The sequence below is a fragment of the Nannobrachium achirus genome (assembly GCF_963921795.1).
Source record: "Nannobrachium achirus genome assembly, chromosome: 13".
Classification (NCBI taxonomy): Eukaryota; Metazoa; Chordata; class Actinopteri; order Myctophiformes; family Myctophidae; genus Nannobrachium; species Nannobrachium achirus.
The window spans coordinates 9,929,405-9,949,404 of record NC_137833.1 but is presented as its reverse complement, the minus strand read 5'-3'; the positions used below and the strand labels follow the sequence as shown (position 1 = coordinate 9,949,404).

At 42.6% G+C, this 20,000-nt stretch overlaps 1 protein-coding gene across 1 annotated transcript in view; it reads right to left on the bottom strand.

Moving 5' to 3' along the window:
• Positions 1-20,000, bottom strand: part of LOC308296791 (echinoderm microtubule-associated protein-like 6) — a gene marked incomplete at both ends in the record, with an annotated part of 56,515 nt that overhangs the window by 19,449 nt on the left and 17,066 nt on the right. The window contains 11 exons of the mRNA XM_080740116.1: positions 321-500; positions 1,306-1,394; positions 1,670-1,801; positions 2,974-3,126; positions 4,333-4,474; positions 5,092-5,219; positions 5,338-5,449; positions 10,426-10,634; positions 10,948-11,048; positions 19,614-19,707; positions 19,982-20,000. The exon at positions 19,982-20,000 is cut by the window's right edge and continues 87 nt beyond it. Coding sequence (XP_080596242.1) covers positions 321-500; positions 1,306-1,394; positions 1,670-1,801; positions 2,974-3,126; positions 4,333-4,474; positions 5,092-5,219; positions 5,338-5,449; positions 10,426-10,634; positions 10,948-11,048; positions 19,614-19,707; positions 19,982-20,000 — 1,359 coding nt within the window. The remainder of the gene's footprint in view (positions 1-320; positions 501-1,305; positions 1,395-1,669; positions 1,802-2,973; positions 3,127-4,332; positions 4,475-5,091; positions 5,220-5,337; positions 5,450-10,425; positions 10,635-10,947; positions 11,049-19,613; positions 19,708-19,981) is intronic.

Below are 20,000 nucleotides of genomic sequence, written 5' to 3'. Positions count from 1 at the left end.
GCGGTCGAGCGTTGATTCCTTGATCATGGAACCAAAGACCAATGACGGCGTTCTTCCGCCCCCCCCCCCCAAATCTTGGCTGTTCGCCTCCGGAGTAGGCTAACTTCATAGTTTATCTCCATGGTAACTAATTTGGAATAACATTCATGAAACTGAGTTCTGGCTTAACATATCCAGGTTAACTGGCTAGGCTAATCTGCAGAGATAATTCAGCTTTCATGAAACTGATTGAGTGCTGATCCTGGCTAAATTAAGCCAGGATAAAAATCCAGGCTTTATCCCTAATCTAGGTTTTGTGAAACAGGCCCCTGGTGTCTCACCCTGACTGGATAGCTGAACAGCTTGAGGAAACCAAAGTCGTCGCCGGTAGCCAATAGCGTGGTGTCGCTGCTGAGCGAGGTGGCGTTGACATCGGTGACGTCACTGTGTGCTGCGGGCCAGATGCCCTCCACACTGGAGCCCAGCACGCACGTCCACGTGCACCACTCGATCTTCTCCAGCTGGCACATGCACAACGCATAAGTATGTATTCATGCAATCATAACACATGACATTACAAAGCTTCTTATAATGACATATAAGGTCTGGTCAAGTAGCATAATACTTCATTAATTACTGGCATTCACTGACTTTTTCTTTTGGCCAAGATCATAATTTGTATTATAATTCCCATAGATGTAATTGGAATAATTATTTAATGCATTGCATTATAAACACTGGTATGCAGCATTGTAGTGTGATTATAAGTCATAGCTCAGGGGTAGAGAAACTGGTATTAGAGCACGAAGGGTATAAATCCCGAAGGGTTCCCAGTTCGAATCCGGGCTCCCCCTGAGTTAATGTCGAAGGGTCTTTGGGCAAGACTCTGAACCCCTAATTGCCTCCGGTGAGTAGGTTGGTGCCTTGCATGGCTTCCTCCGCCACCGGTGTATGAATGTGTGTGTGAATGGGTGAATGTAATGCACAATCTATGTAAAGCGCTTTGGATTAAAAGCGCTATATAAATGCACCATTTACCATTTACAATATAAGTAGTAGAGTGCTTTAAAGCAATTCATGCAACAACACATAAAAAGTACGTCATTACTTTTACTTCTTAAAGCACCCAATGAACACTTGGAAACCTCAAATGTCCCAAACTGTCACTTTACAACAGGATTCAAATTCCAAAGTATCACAAGTAGCAGATTTACAAGCTCGAAAAACATCGCATACCTTTGTGTGAGGCTGTAGTATGATCAAGTAGTGCATTTATTAACGGAACAAATAGGTTTCTGCCCGACAGCAACGATATTATAAACTGACCTCAGAGCTGCAGATGATGTGTCTTTTCCCTCTCGGAGCTTCAAAGAACAGGTGCTCTTTGGCTCCAGTGTTCACCTGGAGCAATTTACCTACACACACACACACACACACACACACACACACACACACACACACACACACATGCACGGCACACGCACACGTTCCTATGATGCACAATGTGAAATATTATTTAAATAATGTGAACACGTTGAACTGATTGAGAAAAAAGCCCAAACTACAGTGCTCTGCTGTTCACAGAGAGGACACCAATGATTGGTCATGGAAAATCCAACCCCCTCCCCCTTGGAATTAAGTCAGAGTGGAGGGAGGTTAGAGAGAGAGAGAGAGAGAGAGACACACTGACCTCTGGTGTCCCAGTCGATGTGTGTGATGTAACTGGTAGCTCCTTTACACACTCCCAGTCTCTTACTGGTCAGGACGTTGTAGATGTCAATGCACTTGTCATGGGAGGCAACGGCCAGGTATTTACCTGAGTCTGACACACACACACACGCAGTGGTGTGATATGGATTTTAGAAGTGTGGGTCCTCTAAATTCATGACATCATGCACGCACGCTGTTTTTATTGTTAATTAGTGTAATAGTGTGTGCATATGAGGCGCGTGTGCGTGCAGCAAAATAAGTGTGGGCTCGCTGAGCCCACGGCATCTCACCCCTGCGCACACGCAAACACACACATACACACAGACACACACACACACACACACACACACACACACACACACACACACACACACACACACACACACACACACACACACACACACACACACACACACACACACATGCATGCATGCACCCATGCATGCATGACATCAAGTGTAAAGTTTGCCAAAACCTCGTAGAGATACGTCTTGACACCAGTAGAAGGGGAAATAGCGACATCTGCTGGGCCATTAATACGAGATTAACGGCAGATTCTACGAGAACACGGAAGTGGCTTAATTTCTGAGTGTGAGTGTCAGAATTGTCAGAGACAATGATATGGTGTCTCTCTCAGAGAGTGCGTACCTTGTGATGTCAGAAACAATTAAATGGTGTCTCTATCACAGCATGCGTACCTTGTGATGTCAGAAACAATGAAATGGTGTCTCTATCACAGCATGCGTACCTTGTGATGTCAGAAACAATGAAATGGTGTCTCTATCACAGCGTGCGTACCTTGTGATGTCAGAAACAATGACATGGTGTCTCTCACAGTGTGAGTACCTTGTGATGTCAGAGACAATGACATGGTGTCTCCCACAGTGTGAGTACCTTGTGATGTCAGAGACAATGACATGGTGTCTCCCACAGCGTGCGTACCTTGTGATGTCAGAGACAATGATAATATGGTGTCTCTCACAGCGTGCGTACCTTGTGATATCAGAGACAATGACATGGTGTCTCTATCACAGCATGCGTACCTTGTGATATCAGAGACAATGACATGGTGTCTCTATCACAGCATGCGTACCTTGTGATGTCAGAAACAATGACATGCTGTCTTTCACAGCGTGCGTACCTTGTGATGTCAGAGACAATGACATGGTGTCTCTCACAGTGTGCGTACCTTGTGATGTCAGAGACATGACATGGTGTCTCCCACAGCGTGCGTACCTTGTGATGTCAGAGACAATGACATGGTTTCTCTCACAGCGTGCGTACCTTGTGTGAACCTGATGTCAGAGATCTGGTCCCTGCGGTGCTGCAGGGACAGGATGTCCTCCAGGGTGTCGGAGTTCACCACCAGGAAGCTGCCGTCGTTCAGGCCCACCGCCAGCGCCTTCCCGTCTGGACTGAACGCACAGCAGCGCCCCCCTGTGGAGGGAGGACACACACACACACACACACACACACACACACACACACACACACACACACACACACACACACACACACACACACACACACACACACACACACACACACACACACACACACACACACCAATCAAAATGATAGGAGAGCATTGAACATGGCTGAACATTAACTCGCATCAGCAGACTTTCCACCGCGGAGGACAAGTAACTAACTTAGCAAGGTGCTGATTTCATTTAGCTAATGTCAGCTATCAAGGCAAGTAAGAGCAATAAAACAACAAGAATAAAACTAACATTGACTTGCACAGGTGGGCTGAGAGCAGCATTGACAAAATGCCCCCAGAGCAGCAATTTAACATTGGTCTATGTTATAGCCGGGGAGCCACAGGCCCAAAAGCTCAAAGAATAGGGTTTTACCTGTGACGTCATGACATACTTTTTATTTTTGTTTTTTCTATTAATTTGGTCATTAAGGTACACAGAATGAGAGGCCTGCTCTGTCGGAAACGTTGCGAAAAAAAAGTTATGGCCATTTGTATCACTGTCCCATCGACTTCACTATACAGGAAAGAAACACATCAAAATAAATATGCTTTAAGTAGCATGTGAGGGGTCAAACTAGGGGTTCTTGATGATTCTGAATCCATTGCAAGCATTTGTTTTGCATGAAAAACATTCCTTGGGCTAGAAAACGGACCAAAATAACGGTTTGTGAGGCTGAAATCTAGCCCAAGGAATGTTTTTCATACAAAACAAATGCTTGCAATGGATTCAGAATCATCAAGAACCCCTAGTGTGACCCCTCACTTGCTACTTGTCTTAGAGCATATCTTTTTGGTGTGTTTTTTCCAGTACATTCAATCTGCTCTGAGAGCAGCATTGGCAACATTGCTAATATATCAAATATAGCAATATAGCAAATATATATTCTGTATGTTTTTAGAACTTGATAAATACTTTTTAGTATTGGCCCTGTAAAAAAAAAATCTAACTAAAAATATAATATTGAATATATTCGATATTCCAGCCAATTTCTAAGACCAATATTCAAATTCAATTTCTGAGGAATGTTGACAGCCCTAACACACACACACACACACACACACACACACACACACACACACACACACACACACACACACACACACACACACACACACACACACACACACACACACACACACACACACACACACACACAGACCTTTCTTCAGCTTGCGGACGGCCAGCATACGGTGGTTAGCAGACAGCTCCCAGATGCGTAGCGTTCTGTCGTCGCTGACCGTAGCACACACTGGTAGGACAGGATGGACCGCCAGACCCCACACCTCCCCCTCCATGTGACCCTGCATACACACAGTAGAATTCTCAACAGGCCTGAAAATGAATGTCCGGCCATAACTGGGCCAGCCCGAGGCCCGGCCTGACTAATTTCATTAGCATACATTTTAGGCCCTACCCTACCCTAAATGTCGGGTCGGGTTCGGGTATGGTCGGGTTTGGGCAGAATTTGGGAACTCTAAAGCCCTTTGCACACGTTTAACCGCACGGATAAAACGGACAATATAATTTTTTGAAAAGAAAACAATGATTCTCTATGACCTCATGCACACCGGCTCCGAATTAGCCGTGCGACGAGTCGCTGCCGCCGTGCGTTTTTTTCTCGATCAAACCCAGTTCGATTCGTGCGTCTTGTCGCATGCGGTAAAAAACTCATCACTCCTTTTATGACTCCTTTTTGGATCCGCAGCGCCGATTCCGCACAGCCTTGCACACCAAATCCAATGCGTTTTATTCATGCCGCAAGCGAAAAAAACGCAACTGTCCTGTGTGCAAAGGGCTTTACACTAATATGTTGATGTACATAATATGATTGTATCGATACATGGTGAAGCGTATCAAAATTAAGGCAGGCAGACAGGCAGACACCTGCACCATGGATGTCATGGGTACAGTCTACTACCTGGACCAGTAGGGTCATCGGTCCGGTCTTGTCTATCTGCAGGATCTCTCCGTTCTTGGTCCCCACCAGGATGTGTCCGTGGCCCAGTGTGATAGCCCTGATGGACGGGCTGTCTTCCAGTAACAGGCCTGCTCCAGCAGAGGGCAGCGTCGTGCCGAGAAGAACCAGTCAGTCATGATTTGATTTGATGTATTGTTTTATTTTAATCATGTATTAATTATCAAGTGTGTGTGTGTGATTGTACACCTTTAGATCCAGCAGACAGAGCAGACCTCTTGATGCAGTAGGTCTTCAGACACCTGTCAAACATGTCGTCCCACAACTCCACCACGCCATCTTTACCGCCTGTTACGAAACCCTATACACACACACACGCACACGCACGCACGCACGCACGCACGCACACACGCACACACACACACACACACACACACACACACACACACACACACACACACACACACACACAGGCAGTCAGAGTGGCGGTGATCTGATATTCAGATGTGCTGTTTCAAGTCTTCAGGCTTTACTGCTCTTTTTTTGCAATTGCTTTTTTCCACCGGCTTCTTTCCCTGTTTTGCATTTCTAATTTTTACGGAGCATATTTTTGCAGAAACCTGCACATGGAGAGAAACCAGTCCATTCCCATTGAAAAGCAAAATTTAAAGATTTAAACGTCAAAGTCAGAGAGTCAATGTTCTGCCAACCCATTGGAAAGCTACTGTCTCGCCAATGACAGGACATGTGAAGTTCTGAATGCAAGGCACGTTATATAATCATCTAAATGCATTGAACTGAGCTGGCATCGATACAAATGTAAGAGCTCCAGGGTAACTGCTAACAATCTCCCATCAGTATGACGCTATAAATAATATAGAGCAGTCGGTCACCATCGGCTGTTGGCTACAGTAAGGTCCTGCAGCGAATCTGAGAAATTGTCGAAGTAGAAAAAACAACAACAGTTTTCGCCAGTGAAAAAAGGTATAGTCACGCAAGGTCAGACAAGGTCAGAGAGAGAATAAGGATGAAGCTGGCAGGGCACTATGTCAGGCACTTGGAACTAACTTGTGGCGAGCAAATTGACACTGTGGGAGCCAACCCAGGGCATAGAAAGAGAAATAGACCAGGAAGTAGGGATGCGGTATCGGTATTCGTGGTATCGGTACTCGCCCCGATACCAGCCTATTTTGTGGTATCGGTACTCGTCAGATACTGCTCACAAAGCGCCCGAGTACCCTGTGTGTTCCGCCACTTCGCCTTTCTCTCTCTCTTAAAGTATCAAAAGTAAAAATACAATATGTTTGAGCATAGCAGATCTAGAAGATCATGCACAGTACAGGAATTTCCATGGGCTAATGCCTCATTCACACTACAGATATATAGTTGAACGTTTAGCTTGGTAATTCAATGTAATCTCAATGGAAACCAGCTTTAAAGATACAGGAGACGCTCCAAGCAAAGCTTTGAAAGCTTTAAAGCTGGTTTCCATTGAGATTACATTGAATTACCAAGCTAAACGTTCAACTATATATCTGTAGTGTGAATGAGGCATAAACCTGAAAAAAAAAGTGACATGTGTGGCAGTTGTGCCATGTTCTGGGAAAGCAATGCAATTTAATGTGTTATATACAGCCAGAAAGTGAGGAACATCTGATAAAAAAAAAAAAAAAAAAAACGTAATTTAAAGACATTTTGTATTATTAATTTTACTCGTATCGGTACTCGGTATCGGCGAGTAGGCCTACTCAAAATGAAGTACTTGTACTTGTACTCGGTCAGCAAAAAAGTGGTATCAGGACATCCTACGAATTGACTCATTCCAAATCTTTTATCTTCCCTCCACCCTCCTTTGTAATCCCACACCTCTAAAAATAGGGCTCATGTGTAAAAAAAGAAGAAGAAAAGGGACAGTTGGACCCAAGTTGAACCCAAATGCAGGCTGACCAGAAACAGAATAGAGTGCAATCAGTTGAATGGCTTCCTTGGCACATGTCCCAGGCTATTTAAAGTTCCTTTTTTATGATTGGAATTCAAATTTATGTGAGCTCTGCTCCCAGAATCTGCCACTTTGTACCAACCCTCATCCATCCATGGAGTGTTATGGGAGGATGCCAAGGGAGTTATTTGAGGTTCCATGCAGCCCTGGTGAAAATAAATAAGTGTATATATAAAAACTATAATGCCAGTGTAAAAAGCATCATTAAAAGTACACTTAAAAGTTGTATCTATCAGGAGACAACAAGGGGAGGTAAATGTCCCATTGAAAGATCTCATTCATTCATTGCGTCTGTTTTTTTCCCCTTTTCTCCTTAGTGTTTGTATTTGTTGTCGATGATGATGTATTATTGTTTTATTTTGTTACGTTATTGAATTGAATACATAGGACCACAATGGAAACACGTCTGTGTGTTATCCTTTTATCATTAATGTCTGACTGTACCTCGTATTGTGCTGTTTACATTTCAGCCTCACAGCATAATCGCCAACATTTTTAGGTCAATTTGACATTTCTGCCTAATTCTACTGTCCTAACTGCCTGTGCCTTATTGCCTAGTATGTCCTCCAGAACGCTTGTTACATTCCAAAATGACTTAAGCCAAAGTCATTTTGAGGCGGCATTCACACAGGCACGTTTTATTGCGATTAAAACAAATCCTCTAACTAAAAAATACACAACGTTTGGGCATGTGTGAAGACACATCCGTATTCTTTTTCGAATCAAAGAAACGAATGCAAATCCACAAAAAAACTGTGGTTTCGATTCGCTACAGCAAACGCTTCACTGTTGGTGTGAATCCTCTCAAATACAAATACAGGCAATATATAGAGCCATGTGCGGGTTAAATCCATTGTTATTTATAAAAGGTTAAATCACCCTCCAGGCCGTCTGCTCTCATTAGATTTCGGACCATTCTGGCCGCCTCCTCCCCTCGTTGATTTCATTTCTGATCACCGCTCCCTCGATCGCACATATGATTTGTGAGGAGTTGCTCACAGTAGATGAAAGGAAAGTGTCACTGGAGTCACTTGTATATCATAGCCTATAATATAATATAGGCCGATGTGTGGGTCTCTCGCCCTCGCTCGCGCGCGCTCTCTCTCTCTTGCTCTCTGTGCAATCATGTCTAAATGGAGACGCTTTACGCGCGCCGCGGAGCGCAGAGAAGGAGCCAGCGGAGGGCAAGACGAGGGGCAGAGAGAGAGAGAGAGAGAGAGAGAGAGAGAGAGAGAGAGAGAGAGAGAGAGAGAGAGAGAGAGACACGATGACGTTGTCCTCTTCGTAGATATTCATATCTTGCTAAAGTAGACCTATTTGCTGTCTGGTTTATTGCTGGTAGATTTTGCGAGTCCCTCCCGCCGCCGCATGGTTTTATTTTTTGATCGCCCGTTTACGACCGTCGACCGCAGATAAATATTTGCGGGGGTCCTGCGGTTACATTGTGAGTTGAACTTGAAGAATTATTAAACACTGGGAGATGGAGGAGGCATTATGCAGCTTGGATACATGTCCCGTGGACAGACGTGGACTCAGCGATTCCTTGTTTCGGATGACAATGTGTGTGAGCGCAAACGTATCAATTAAATATGCAAGAATGTGGCAACTTCACCCCTCCCATTCGCACGACTAAACCGAATTATATTATGAGAATGTGGCCTATAAGACAACTTTTTTACAGAAATTATTTTGAATCTAACAAGCATTCAGGCTGAGGACATATACCGGTAGGCAATAAGGCAGGATGAATCAGCAGAGTTAGATTAATAAAGGCAGATACATAATTTAGGTCAAATTAGTTGGCGTCTGAATGGAGCCTAAGTCAACTAGAATCTACCGTAGTTGATCTAGTTTATTAGATGATTTAAACGGGCACGATAACTACAGAGATGCCATTTCAAAACTTAACAAGTGCTGCCATTGGCAAGACAGTAGATTTTAAGGAGATTTGCAGACATTGAGCTTGTAGATCAGCTATTTTTATGACCTATTCTGACTTTGAAGTTTAAATATAGGCCTACCCATGAAGGTGGATTGAACCTGAGAAAAAAATGCACCGAAAAAATAAATGCACCAGAAAAAAATGCACTATGCAAAATGCATAGGAAACTTTCAAGAAAAGGGCAGCAAATAATGAAGCGTTGAAACGGCACTAGGGATGGCCAACGGCTAACCGTTACCGTTAAACCGATAAGAAATTGGTTACCGGTAAGCACTAACGGTTAATTTTGACCGATAAAAAAGAAAAGAAAAAGGAAATCAACCCATGTGTCACACCAAAAGCCCCGTACACCAATATCTACGCAACATCAAGTCATCAACCATGCAACTATACGCGCTGTGGTCACACATTTCTGGACACCAATGCCTGTGTAACATCCATGCATTCACGCAACTGCGAGTCTGCGACGCTGCTTGATTTGTCGTACACGCTGACTTGTTCATCAGGAAACAAATGCTCCGTCGTCGATTGGATTTTACAAAACAGACCCCCGTCACATTGAATCCCGTTTAAGAAGAGCTTAAAACACAACTTTCTAATGTTACATGTTGATGACGTGAGGAACGCTAAAGTCGTCTTGGTTACAGAGTAGCTAGGAGATGCGAAAATAACAAAGCTCAGAGTCGCAAATTCAATGATCGCTGCATCAGCACACACAAAACACGGGCGAGAGAGAAGAAAATTTATGAAATGGACATCACGTTTAGCCGATCCAACCATTCCAAAAGTCATACGATTAAAAGTTATTGCTCTACATGCGAGCATCTCGTTGCTGCTGTGTTGTTAGGCGACCGACAGGGAGTACACAGAATTTCAGAGAGGCATGGGCTGAAGGGCCTTTTGGTGGACAATTCTGTTGATAAAAGTTAAGTGCTCCAGCCCCCTTTGCTGTATGTGCGCACGTGCCTGGCGAGAGCGCATCACATTACAGACTGATCATTTCAATACCACCGTTTCTTTGCAAAAACATTTCTTTTAGAAAACATTTGCATTCTTGTTTCTCCTAGTTTTATTGTTTTTAATGTGTAAATATGGCACTTTATTATGGGGAAAAACGTGTGTATTTCCCTTTTTTAAAATCGCTAAAATAGCGCATTTTTGAACACATTTCCTTAACGGTTAACGGTTAATTAACTGATAAGGCCTTTCGGTTATCGGTTAAGAAAAAATCTCCATTTGGCCATCCCTAAACGGCACATCTGTATAAAGCTATATACGTATATCTTTCACTATTGTATTTTTTATATAGTTGGTGTTCACTTGGCTTAGAACGATTTTAAAATGATGCTATGAGGCTAACAGTACTATTCAATCAACCACACAGAGCAGAGCAGACCTTGTCCAGTGAGTTGAGGGTGAAGACGGGTCCGTCGTGGGCCTTGAGGGTCCTGAGCAGGAGGGCGTCCCTCCACACGTACACGTCCCCCCCGGCGGAGCCCGAGAACACCAGGTCACCTCCTCTCTCATAACACACCGACAGCATGCTGTCCATCCTGCTGCGACCCACCGAGCCCACCACCCCACGCCTTCCTACCAGACCCCCACCTGACCGGGAAGGGAGGCACAGAGAGAGACAGACAGACAATAGGAGTAATCTCAATAGGTAGGTGCATTTAAAAAAATGTCTTGCCATGCATTAGCCCTAAAATAAAGGCTTTTTAACTGTCCTTCAAGAGTGCCTTGGTCTAACCTTTTTTGTCACATCCCAGGTTTACAGGTGTAAAGATAATTAATAGAAACATAAAGGGGAAGGGGAGGGGGGCAGAGAGAGCAAGGATAAAACATGTTTTAAGTAAAAATATATAGGAGCGTGCGTGCGTGCGTGCGTGCGTGCGTGCGTGTGGTGTTGCAGTTGTACCTGCCAATTGCCAGAACTTAATGTGCTTCATTCCAACCGTGACCAGTTTATCATCAAACAGTGGACTGCACTTCACCATGAAGATCTTCTCCTTATGACCGCTAGAGAGAGAGAGAGAGAGAGACAGAGGGGTGGGGGTAAAGTTTGGAATCACATCTTTATTATTTAGGTTCCAGCATGATGTCTGGCAATCATTGATTTTGTAACCCATTCTTAATCCATGCAGTGTCAATTGAGAGACAGCCGGTGAGCGGCTCTTGCTGTGTCAAATGCCTAATCCTGGGCGCTAATCTCACTCTGCCAACCTGAGGAGAGCCCCTTACTCATGCTCTTTTCAGTGCATGAGTGAGCAGGTCACTTCTTTTTTTTTTTCAATTTTAGTTTTTTATTCAGCATTCAGCAGGAGATATGAAGCAGAGATAGGTACAAATATAAATGCTTATTTTTCTATTTAAAATACATCAAGTGACGGACGAACATACAGACATAGGAATTTGGAAGTAGAGCAAAATAATAATAATGGTATTAATGATAACAAAAGAATTAAAGAACTTACATGTCACAAACAAAACAAATCCCTTTCCCACCCACTTGGAACCCTTAGTTTTTCACCCGTTGGGATTATGTGTGTTCTTGTTTATTTGTTTATGTTTTTTGAGTAGCTAGCTTTGTTGACTTAGAGAGAAGAAGAAAGAAAAGAAAGAAGAGTAGAAGAGAAGAGAAAATAGATTTAAGAATATACTAATGATAATGATAGATGATTTAGGAGAAAGGAGAAGGGGGATAGAAGAAAAGAAATAAGAAAATAGAGCTAAGAGGACAGGGAGTACGGAGGATGGGGTGTGGTAAGGTGGGAGGGGGTTTCCCATTTTAAGAGATCGGACATTATGGGGTGTCTGGAAGTCGCCTCAAGTTTTTAAAGTAGGTTATTACGGGGCTCCAGGTGGACATAAATCCTCCGGGGGAACAGCGTAAATCAAACTTTATTTTCTCGAGGTTTAAGCATGACATGGCATCTTTTATCCAAAAATCTGGTTTAGGGGGGAATGGAGATTTCCAGTCTAGAAGAATTCTCCTTCGCGCAAGTAGTGACAAAAAGGCTATGCTGTTTTGGATATTTTTGTTGGAAGTGAATTTTTTAGGGAGTACCCCAAAAATTGCCACTTCAAAGCAAGGTTGGATGTTTATATTAAACATCTCTGACAGAGTTCTGAAAATGACAGACCAGTAGTTCTCCAGTCGAGAGCAAGACCAAAACATGTGTGTCAGACTTGCTGGAGATTTGTGACATCTATCACAGATGTCATCAACATTGTTATACATTCTAGATAATCTAGCTTTACAGAAATGAGAGCGGTGCAAAACTTTAAATTGAATTAGGCTCAGCCTAGCACAAGAGGTACTTCCATTTATCTTAGTCAGGGCTTTACTCCATGTCTCTTCCGGAATATTTTCTCCAATTTCCCCTTCCCAACCAGATTTGATTCCATCGAGAGATGTAGGTCTCAACTGGGATATGATATTATAAATGTGGGACATAGATCCTTTTGGGGCGTCTAAGATGCATTCTATTCCCGTTTTGGGAGGAATATTGGGGAAAGAAGAGCTGTATGATTGGACGAAGTGACGGATTTGAAAGTATCTGAACATGTGGGAGGTTGGGAGGTTAAATTTAGCTGCCAGTTCTCTGAAATTGGCGAAAATTCCGTTAATATAAAGATCTTTGAGTCTGACGAGTCCTGACCCTTTCCACAGGGAATAGGTTGGGTCTGTCGTTCCAGGAGTAAACAAATGGTTGTTACATATAGGAGTATAAAAAGAAAGTTCTCGAAGGTCAAAGGAAGCTCTGAATTGGGACCATATTTTCAGTGTGTTTATAACGATGGGATTGGCTGAGTATCGGTTTTGCGAAATTGGTAGGTTAGTTGTAATTAGAGCTAGTAAAGATGTATCTGGGCATGAACTGGCTTCGTTTTGGCACCAATCCAAATTAGGGTTATGAGCCCAACAGGTCAGTTTGGAAATATTAGCTGCCCAGTAATAGTGCTTGAGATTGGGGAGGGCAAGTCCACCGTCAAGTCTGGGTCTTTGTAAGTAGTCTTTTTTAATTCTCTGGCATTTTCCTCCCCATATAAATGATAAAATTAATTTGTCCAAGTTGCGAAAAAAAGATACGGGGATAAATACTGGCAGCGCTTGAAACAAATATATAAAACGGGGCAGAACATTCATCTTTATACTGTTTACTCTTCCTGCTAAGGATATGTTCATAATCCCCCATCTGTGTAGGTCCACTTTGAGTTTGTCAGTAAGAGGTAAAAAGTTGTCTTTGAACAGAGCATTTGTGGTCTTACGAATATGAATTCCAAGGTAACGAAAGCCAGTTTCTGTTACACGAAAGGGTAAGGAGTTTCTGGGTATTTGGAGAGCCGGTTTGTTAACTGGGAAACATTCACTTTTATTGAAATTTAGTTTATATCCTGAGAAGGAGCCGAATCTATTCAGAAGATCAAGGATTTTTGGGGTGCTACCAACTGGATCAGATAAGTATAGCAGTAGGTCGTCAGCATATAGAGAGAGTTTGTATTCTGTGCCCCATCTGTGGATACCCTGTATGAAGGGTGCTGATCTGAGTGCGATCGCCAGAGGTTCTATTGCAAGTGCGAACAGCAGGGGGCTTGTTGGGCAGCCCTGTCTGCAGCCCCTTGAGAGCGTGAACAGCTGAGACTTCATCCCATTTGTAACCACAGATGCCTTAGGGGAAGAGTACAGTAGAGAAATTGTCGAAATAAAGTTTGGGCCGAAGCCAAAGTTCTTTAAAACCTCCAACAAATAGCCCCATTCCACCCTATCAAATGCTTTCTCCGCATCCAAGGAGACCACCACCTCTGGGGTCACCAAGGATGCGGGAGAGAGAATGACATTGAGAAGACGGCGGATGTTTGAGGAGGAATGACGGTCTCTGATGAAACCTGTCTGATCAATTGAAATAATATCTGCTACAACAGTTTCCAACCTTGAGGTTAAGGTTTTTGCAAGTATCTTGTAGTCTGTGTTTAGAAGTGAGATGGGGCGGTATGAGTTACAATTCAATGGGTCTTTGTCTGGTTTTAGAATGAGAGAGATTGATGCTTCTGTGAGAGTTTGAGGGAGATATCCCTGGTTCAGAGAGTCAACAGTCATATCCAATAAAAGAGGGGCCAGTTTGTTTGAAAATAATTTATAGAATTCAATTGGGTAGCCATCTGGGCCAGGGGTCTTACCATTTTGCATTGCTGAGATGGAGTCAATTATCTCGCTTAGCTGTAGAGGTTGTTCGATAGTTTCACGCTTCGTAGGGTTAAGAATCGGAAATTGAAGGTCGTCAAGAAAGTTCAACATGTCTGTAGTATCCAATGGGGATTCCGAAGTGTATAAATTAGAGTAGAAGTTTTTAAACGTGTCGTTAATCTCTGAAGGAATAACGGTACATGTATCAGATGGTGTCTTTATTTGAGAAATATTTCTTGATGCAGCCTCTTTTTTTAGTTGGTGTGCCAGTAATCGCCCGGCTTTCTCTCCGTGCTCATATACAAGGCCTCGTGAACGTAATAGAAGTTTCTCTGTTTTCTCGATAGTGAGTAAATTATATTGCATTTGTGAGGTCAACCGGTCTTTGTAAAGTTCCGGCGAAGGAGAAATTGAGTATTCATTGTCAAGTTTTGCAATGCGGTCCGTTAGTTGGTCTTCTTGTTGTCTTTTCTGTTTATTGTGCCTTGAGCAGTAAGATATAATTTCTCCTCTTATAACCACTTTCAAAGTTTCCCAGAGTAAAGATGGAGATATCGAGTCAGATTTATTGGTTAGAATAAAATAATCAATTTTGTTAGAAATTAGTGAGCAAAAGTCAGGATCATTTAAGAGGAGAGGGTTCAATTTCCAGGGAGGGCGAGGTTTATGTAGGTTTGAAAAGTTTAAATCAAGCAGTAGAGGGGCGTGGTCTGAAATGACAATTGCTGAGTATTCAGTGTTCTTGACTGAGGGTAGGAGAAGTTCATCAATAAAAAAGTAGTCAATTCTGGTAAAGGTCTTGTGTACATTGGAGAAGAAAGAGAAGCTTTTTTTATTCGGAAATTGAAACCGCCACGGATCTATACATCCCATTAAATTCATGAATGTGGATATAGTTTTGGCCATTTTGGTGGGAGGTTTTTTCTTTGAACTTGATCTGTCCAATGATTGATTTATAGTGCAGTTTAGGTCACCACCAAAGATCAGACGATAGGAGTTCAAATCAGGTAGGAGAGCGATAACCTTCTTCATAAAGGCTTCGTCATCCCAATTAGGTGCATAAATGTTTACTAGGAGTACCGGAGTGTTGAAAAGGCATCCTGACACCATAATATAACGTCCATAAGGATCAGAGATAATATCTTTTGGAGTAAATTGAATCTTTTTATGGATCAAAATGGCAGTACCCCTTGTCCTTGCATCAAAATCTGAGTGGTAGATTTGACCAACCCAGTGTGTTTTTAGTCTGACATGGTCTTTTTTAGTCAGGTGCGTTTCTTGTAAGAAAGCAATCTCAGTTTGAAGATGTTTCAAGTGAGAGAGTATGCGCCCTCTTTTGACTGGACCGTTCATTCCCCCTGTATTCCAGCAAGTAAATCTCAGGGTGTCCCCTCCCACTCGCACACCACCGTTTGCCAAATTAGCCATAATCTAAATTAATGTTGATTAGATGATTAAATTCAAGGTAAAAAAGGATAGAGATAGAAATGAGAGAGAGAAAAGAAAGCAAGTGTTTAGAGAAGTCAACTATAATTTCTAGTATGGGCCTTATCATGAAGATCATGAATATCAATTGGTGAAATATAGGATCCAAGTTCCCCCTCCCTCCAACACAAAACTCAGACAGACAAAACTTAACATAACTAAATAAAACCAACACATACACGTAGACATGGGCATTCTGAGAGGGATACAGTAAACACCAGTACCTAGCTTCAACTTGCCCTTTCAGACAGAAGACTGACAAACACATCAAACTAAACATAACTACGTTTAAAAGCCCTAACATTAACCCTATTCCTAAGCCTGTCTTCTCACCAAAGACTAGCTGCAGGACCCTAAACATTATGTCCTTCCTGTCACACTAAACTCCGACTCTTCGTTCAGAGTGAGTACGGGGTCCTGAACATATATAATGTCAAATATTTCGATATGGCACGAGTTATCAATTTTCAGATAATAAATTCCCCTGCCATCAGCACTAGCTGTCCATGCAATGTAGCTTCAATATAACTTAAGAGTATATAAATACTACAATAGTCTGCATACCAGGTTTTAGTAACGGGTGGAAAAAAAAGGAAAGAAGAAAAAAAAAAAAAAAAAAAAAAAAACAATTCCCACTAAAGCAGTATTAATGGTTATCTTGAATTAATTGTATTTAAAAAAAGGAGAAGGTGATAGTGATTAATTATTAACAATACCAGTAAGAATAATAGTTAATGATGGTATTGAGCAGGACCATTGCTACTGAGAGCTTTAATGGTAATGCCAATTGTTCACAATGAGTCTAATAGTGGGTCTAATGTTGACACAAGGTATTAAGTAATGGTGAAATACTGCTGTAGCTAGATTTGTTGTACATCCAATAGTATTTGTAAAAACAAGCATTGTTGAGAATGGTTTTGTAAATTATCCTTCACCATCTCACCATGATAGAAAGTGTGTGTGTGTGTGTGTGTGTGTGTGTGTGTGTGTGTGTGTGTGTACATCCTTGTAGCACAAGTGGAAAGGGGGGACTGTCTAATGTTGTGAAAAACGGGTTTGAGAAAAAAGTCCTCCTAATACACATTGACCCGTGTGTGTGTGTGTGTGTGTGTGTGTGTGTGTGAAGCTGTCCATGCAATGTAACTTCAATGTAACTTAAGAGTCTATGAATACTACAATAGTCTGCATACCAGGTTTTAATAACGGGGAAAAAAAAGTAAAGAAAGAAAAGAAAAAAAAAAAAAATCCAAAACAATTCCCACTAAAGCAGTATTAATGGTTATCTTGAATTAATTTTATTTAAAAAAAAGAAAAGGTGGTAGTGATTAATTATTAACAATACCAGTAAGAGTAGTTAATGATGGTATTGAGCAGGACCATTGCTACTGAGAGCTTTAATGGCAATGCCAATTGTTCACAATGAGTCTAATAGTGGGTCTAATGTTGACACAAGGTATTAAGTAATGGTGAAATATTGCTGTAGCTAGGTTTGTTGTACATCCAATGGTAATTGTAAAAACAAGCATTGTTAAAATGGTTTTGTAAATTATCCTTCACCATCTCACCATGATAGAAAAAGTGTGTGTGTGTGTGTGTGTGTGTGTGTGTGTGTGTGTGTGTGTGTGTGTGTGTGTGTGTGTGTGTGTGTGTGAGAGAAGAAGAAAAAGATATAAGCATTATGCATGTACTAACTAGAAGATGAGACAAAAAGAAAAAGAGTCCCCCCCCCCCCCCCACCCCCCCGTCTCCCCGTACCAAATGGCTGATCAGTGATCACCAAGCCAAGCTGGACACAAATCTTGGTTTGTTTCTAATTATAATCATCTCATAGTTCGAGGTCAGGTGCACACACAATATCAATGCTGTGCACCACTACCCCCGATCAGAAGTAGCCAAATTAGACCGAGAAGTAGGTGTTATACATAATTATGAAGGTAGGGGAGATTCGAGTGAGGGCGAAAGGTTCGTTCTATAGCTCGCCGTACCGCGGGCCGCGCGCCCGGGGCGGCCGCTCCACAAACCCGCAATGCGTCGCTTCCACGGCGCATCACGGGTCCGCAGACCCACCACCCCTAACGCAAGCCCCCCCCCGCACGGCCAAGCATGGCTTCAGTTCAACTCGCGCACAATATCTCAGGTTACAGCGACTCTCTCAGGGAGAGAGCATCAAATCATGGCATTAAACAAATCGATACATTTTTTTTTTTTTTTTTTTTTTTTTTTACGGCAGAGCCAAGAGATCTCAAAACGGGGAAAGATCCTAAAGTAACATCATTAAAGTACGAGCGTTGTAATGTTGTCAATCGCAAGGATTTCATTGAGAACGATAAGTACAATGGCACATTGAAATAAATGAATTAGCCTAGTGGAAATCAATATATGTAGGGGGAGATTAAAGCAATGGGAAAGATGACAAAAACAAAAAACACAATGGGGGGAAACAAACAGAAGATAGAAATAATATATATATACATGCATGGAATGAGATAGGTTACATGTATTGAGGCAAATACATTGGAAATGATTTCGGGCTTACCTCAACAATCCAGTGCACGATAAAAGGCAAGGCAGTGTTAAAAAAAAAGGGAAATGGTCCCATGATGTCCATTATGATTGGAAGTGAAAAATAATAAAAATAATGATGATAGCGGCTGAAAGAGGGGGGGAGGGAGAAGGGAAATAAATAAAAAAACCTAGAAAGAGGGGCGGAGAGAGAGAAAAAAGAAAAAGAAAACTTTCCAGGGCGTCTTGGTGTATAATTCAAAGGCACATTATAGTTATTGTCTCCAAAGTCATATCCATTTCGATATCACGGTGATGAGCGCCGGTATTCCCGGCGAATTGTCATTTATGACTCGGGTAGCACGTTGATCTTCTGGTCGTAGAAGGCAGTGGTTTCCTCAGGAGAGTTGAAGATCTCGGTTTTATCTTGGAATGTTATCTGCAGGCGTCCTCCGCTTAGTAAGCGTGATCCAATCCCTTTTTCAAATAGGGATTTTTTGATTGGGTTGTATGCGGTGCGTTGTTTGGCTGTGGCCGCCGTTGTTTGGGCATAGAACCGCAGTGGGACGTCTCGGAACCTGCATTCGTTGTTGCGGGACCACTTCCAAGCCCTCTCCTTCTCCTGGATGTAGTGGAAGCAGATGACCATGGCTCTGGGTCTCGTTGGGTTCTTCTGGTCCATTTTTCCTCCGGATCGATACACGTAGTCCAGCGTTGGGGGAGTAGAGAAGACGTCTGTCCCCATAGCCTCCATCAGCAGCTCAGAGACAAACTTGACAGGGTTTGGATTCTCACTACCCTCTGAGATTCCAACCACCCTCAGTAGGGAGCGGTTGGTTTTGTTTTCCACCGTTTCCAAGCGTTGAAGCAGTTCTTTGTTCTGTGCTTGGAGGGACTGCACAGTTGTCTCCACAGTGTTGAGTTTTTCAAAATTGTCCCCCACTATTGTCTCTGCTTTTGTCAGGCGGCTGTCGAAGGAGGAAAGTTTTTCTCCCAGAGAGTCAACGGACGCTTTCAAAGATTGTGTGGATTGCTGTATCAGGGAGGCTACTTCGTTTTTAAACATTTCACGTTGTTTGTTTAATGCAGACTCCAGCTCAGATTTGGTGACTGGGTCGCCATGATTGGAATGCTCTGTCGCAGCTGTGGACGCCGTAGGTAGTTCAGCAGTGGCCGTAATATAGCTTCTTGTTCCAATTTTCTGCTTCGGGCCACTCATTCTGAATATAGTTCAGGCTGTCCAACTATAAGTTAAATAGCAGAGTTGTTTGAGAGAGTCGCTATATTAAAAAAAAGGTAATTTCAGGAGACCCAACCTCGCGTGTGCTCCTCACGCCATTAACCGGAAAAACCCAGGTCACTTCTTATCACCTTATATATTCAGTTATATATTGTTCATGTGTTCATACCTGGCAGTAGCCATCTTCTCTCCTTTCTTCCAGTCCCAGAACACTATGGTATGGTTGTCATCCAATCCTACAGACACCAGACTCTTCCCGTCCACTACGTTCACACGCACACGCAAACATAAACACATTATATGTTCAGTTTAGATTTGACACTTGTTTTTATAGGCAGATGTTTCAAATGACTTGTCTTACAGTACTACTGGATCTCTTCTCCACAAGTTCCTCTCCAATATGTTCTCGTCCAGTTTTTTATTTATCGACACACACACATACACACACGCACGCACACGCACACACACACACACACACACACACACACACACACACACACACACACACACACACACACACACACACACACACGGTACCTGAGAAGTCCAGTGCACA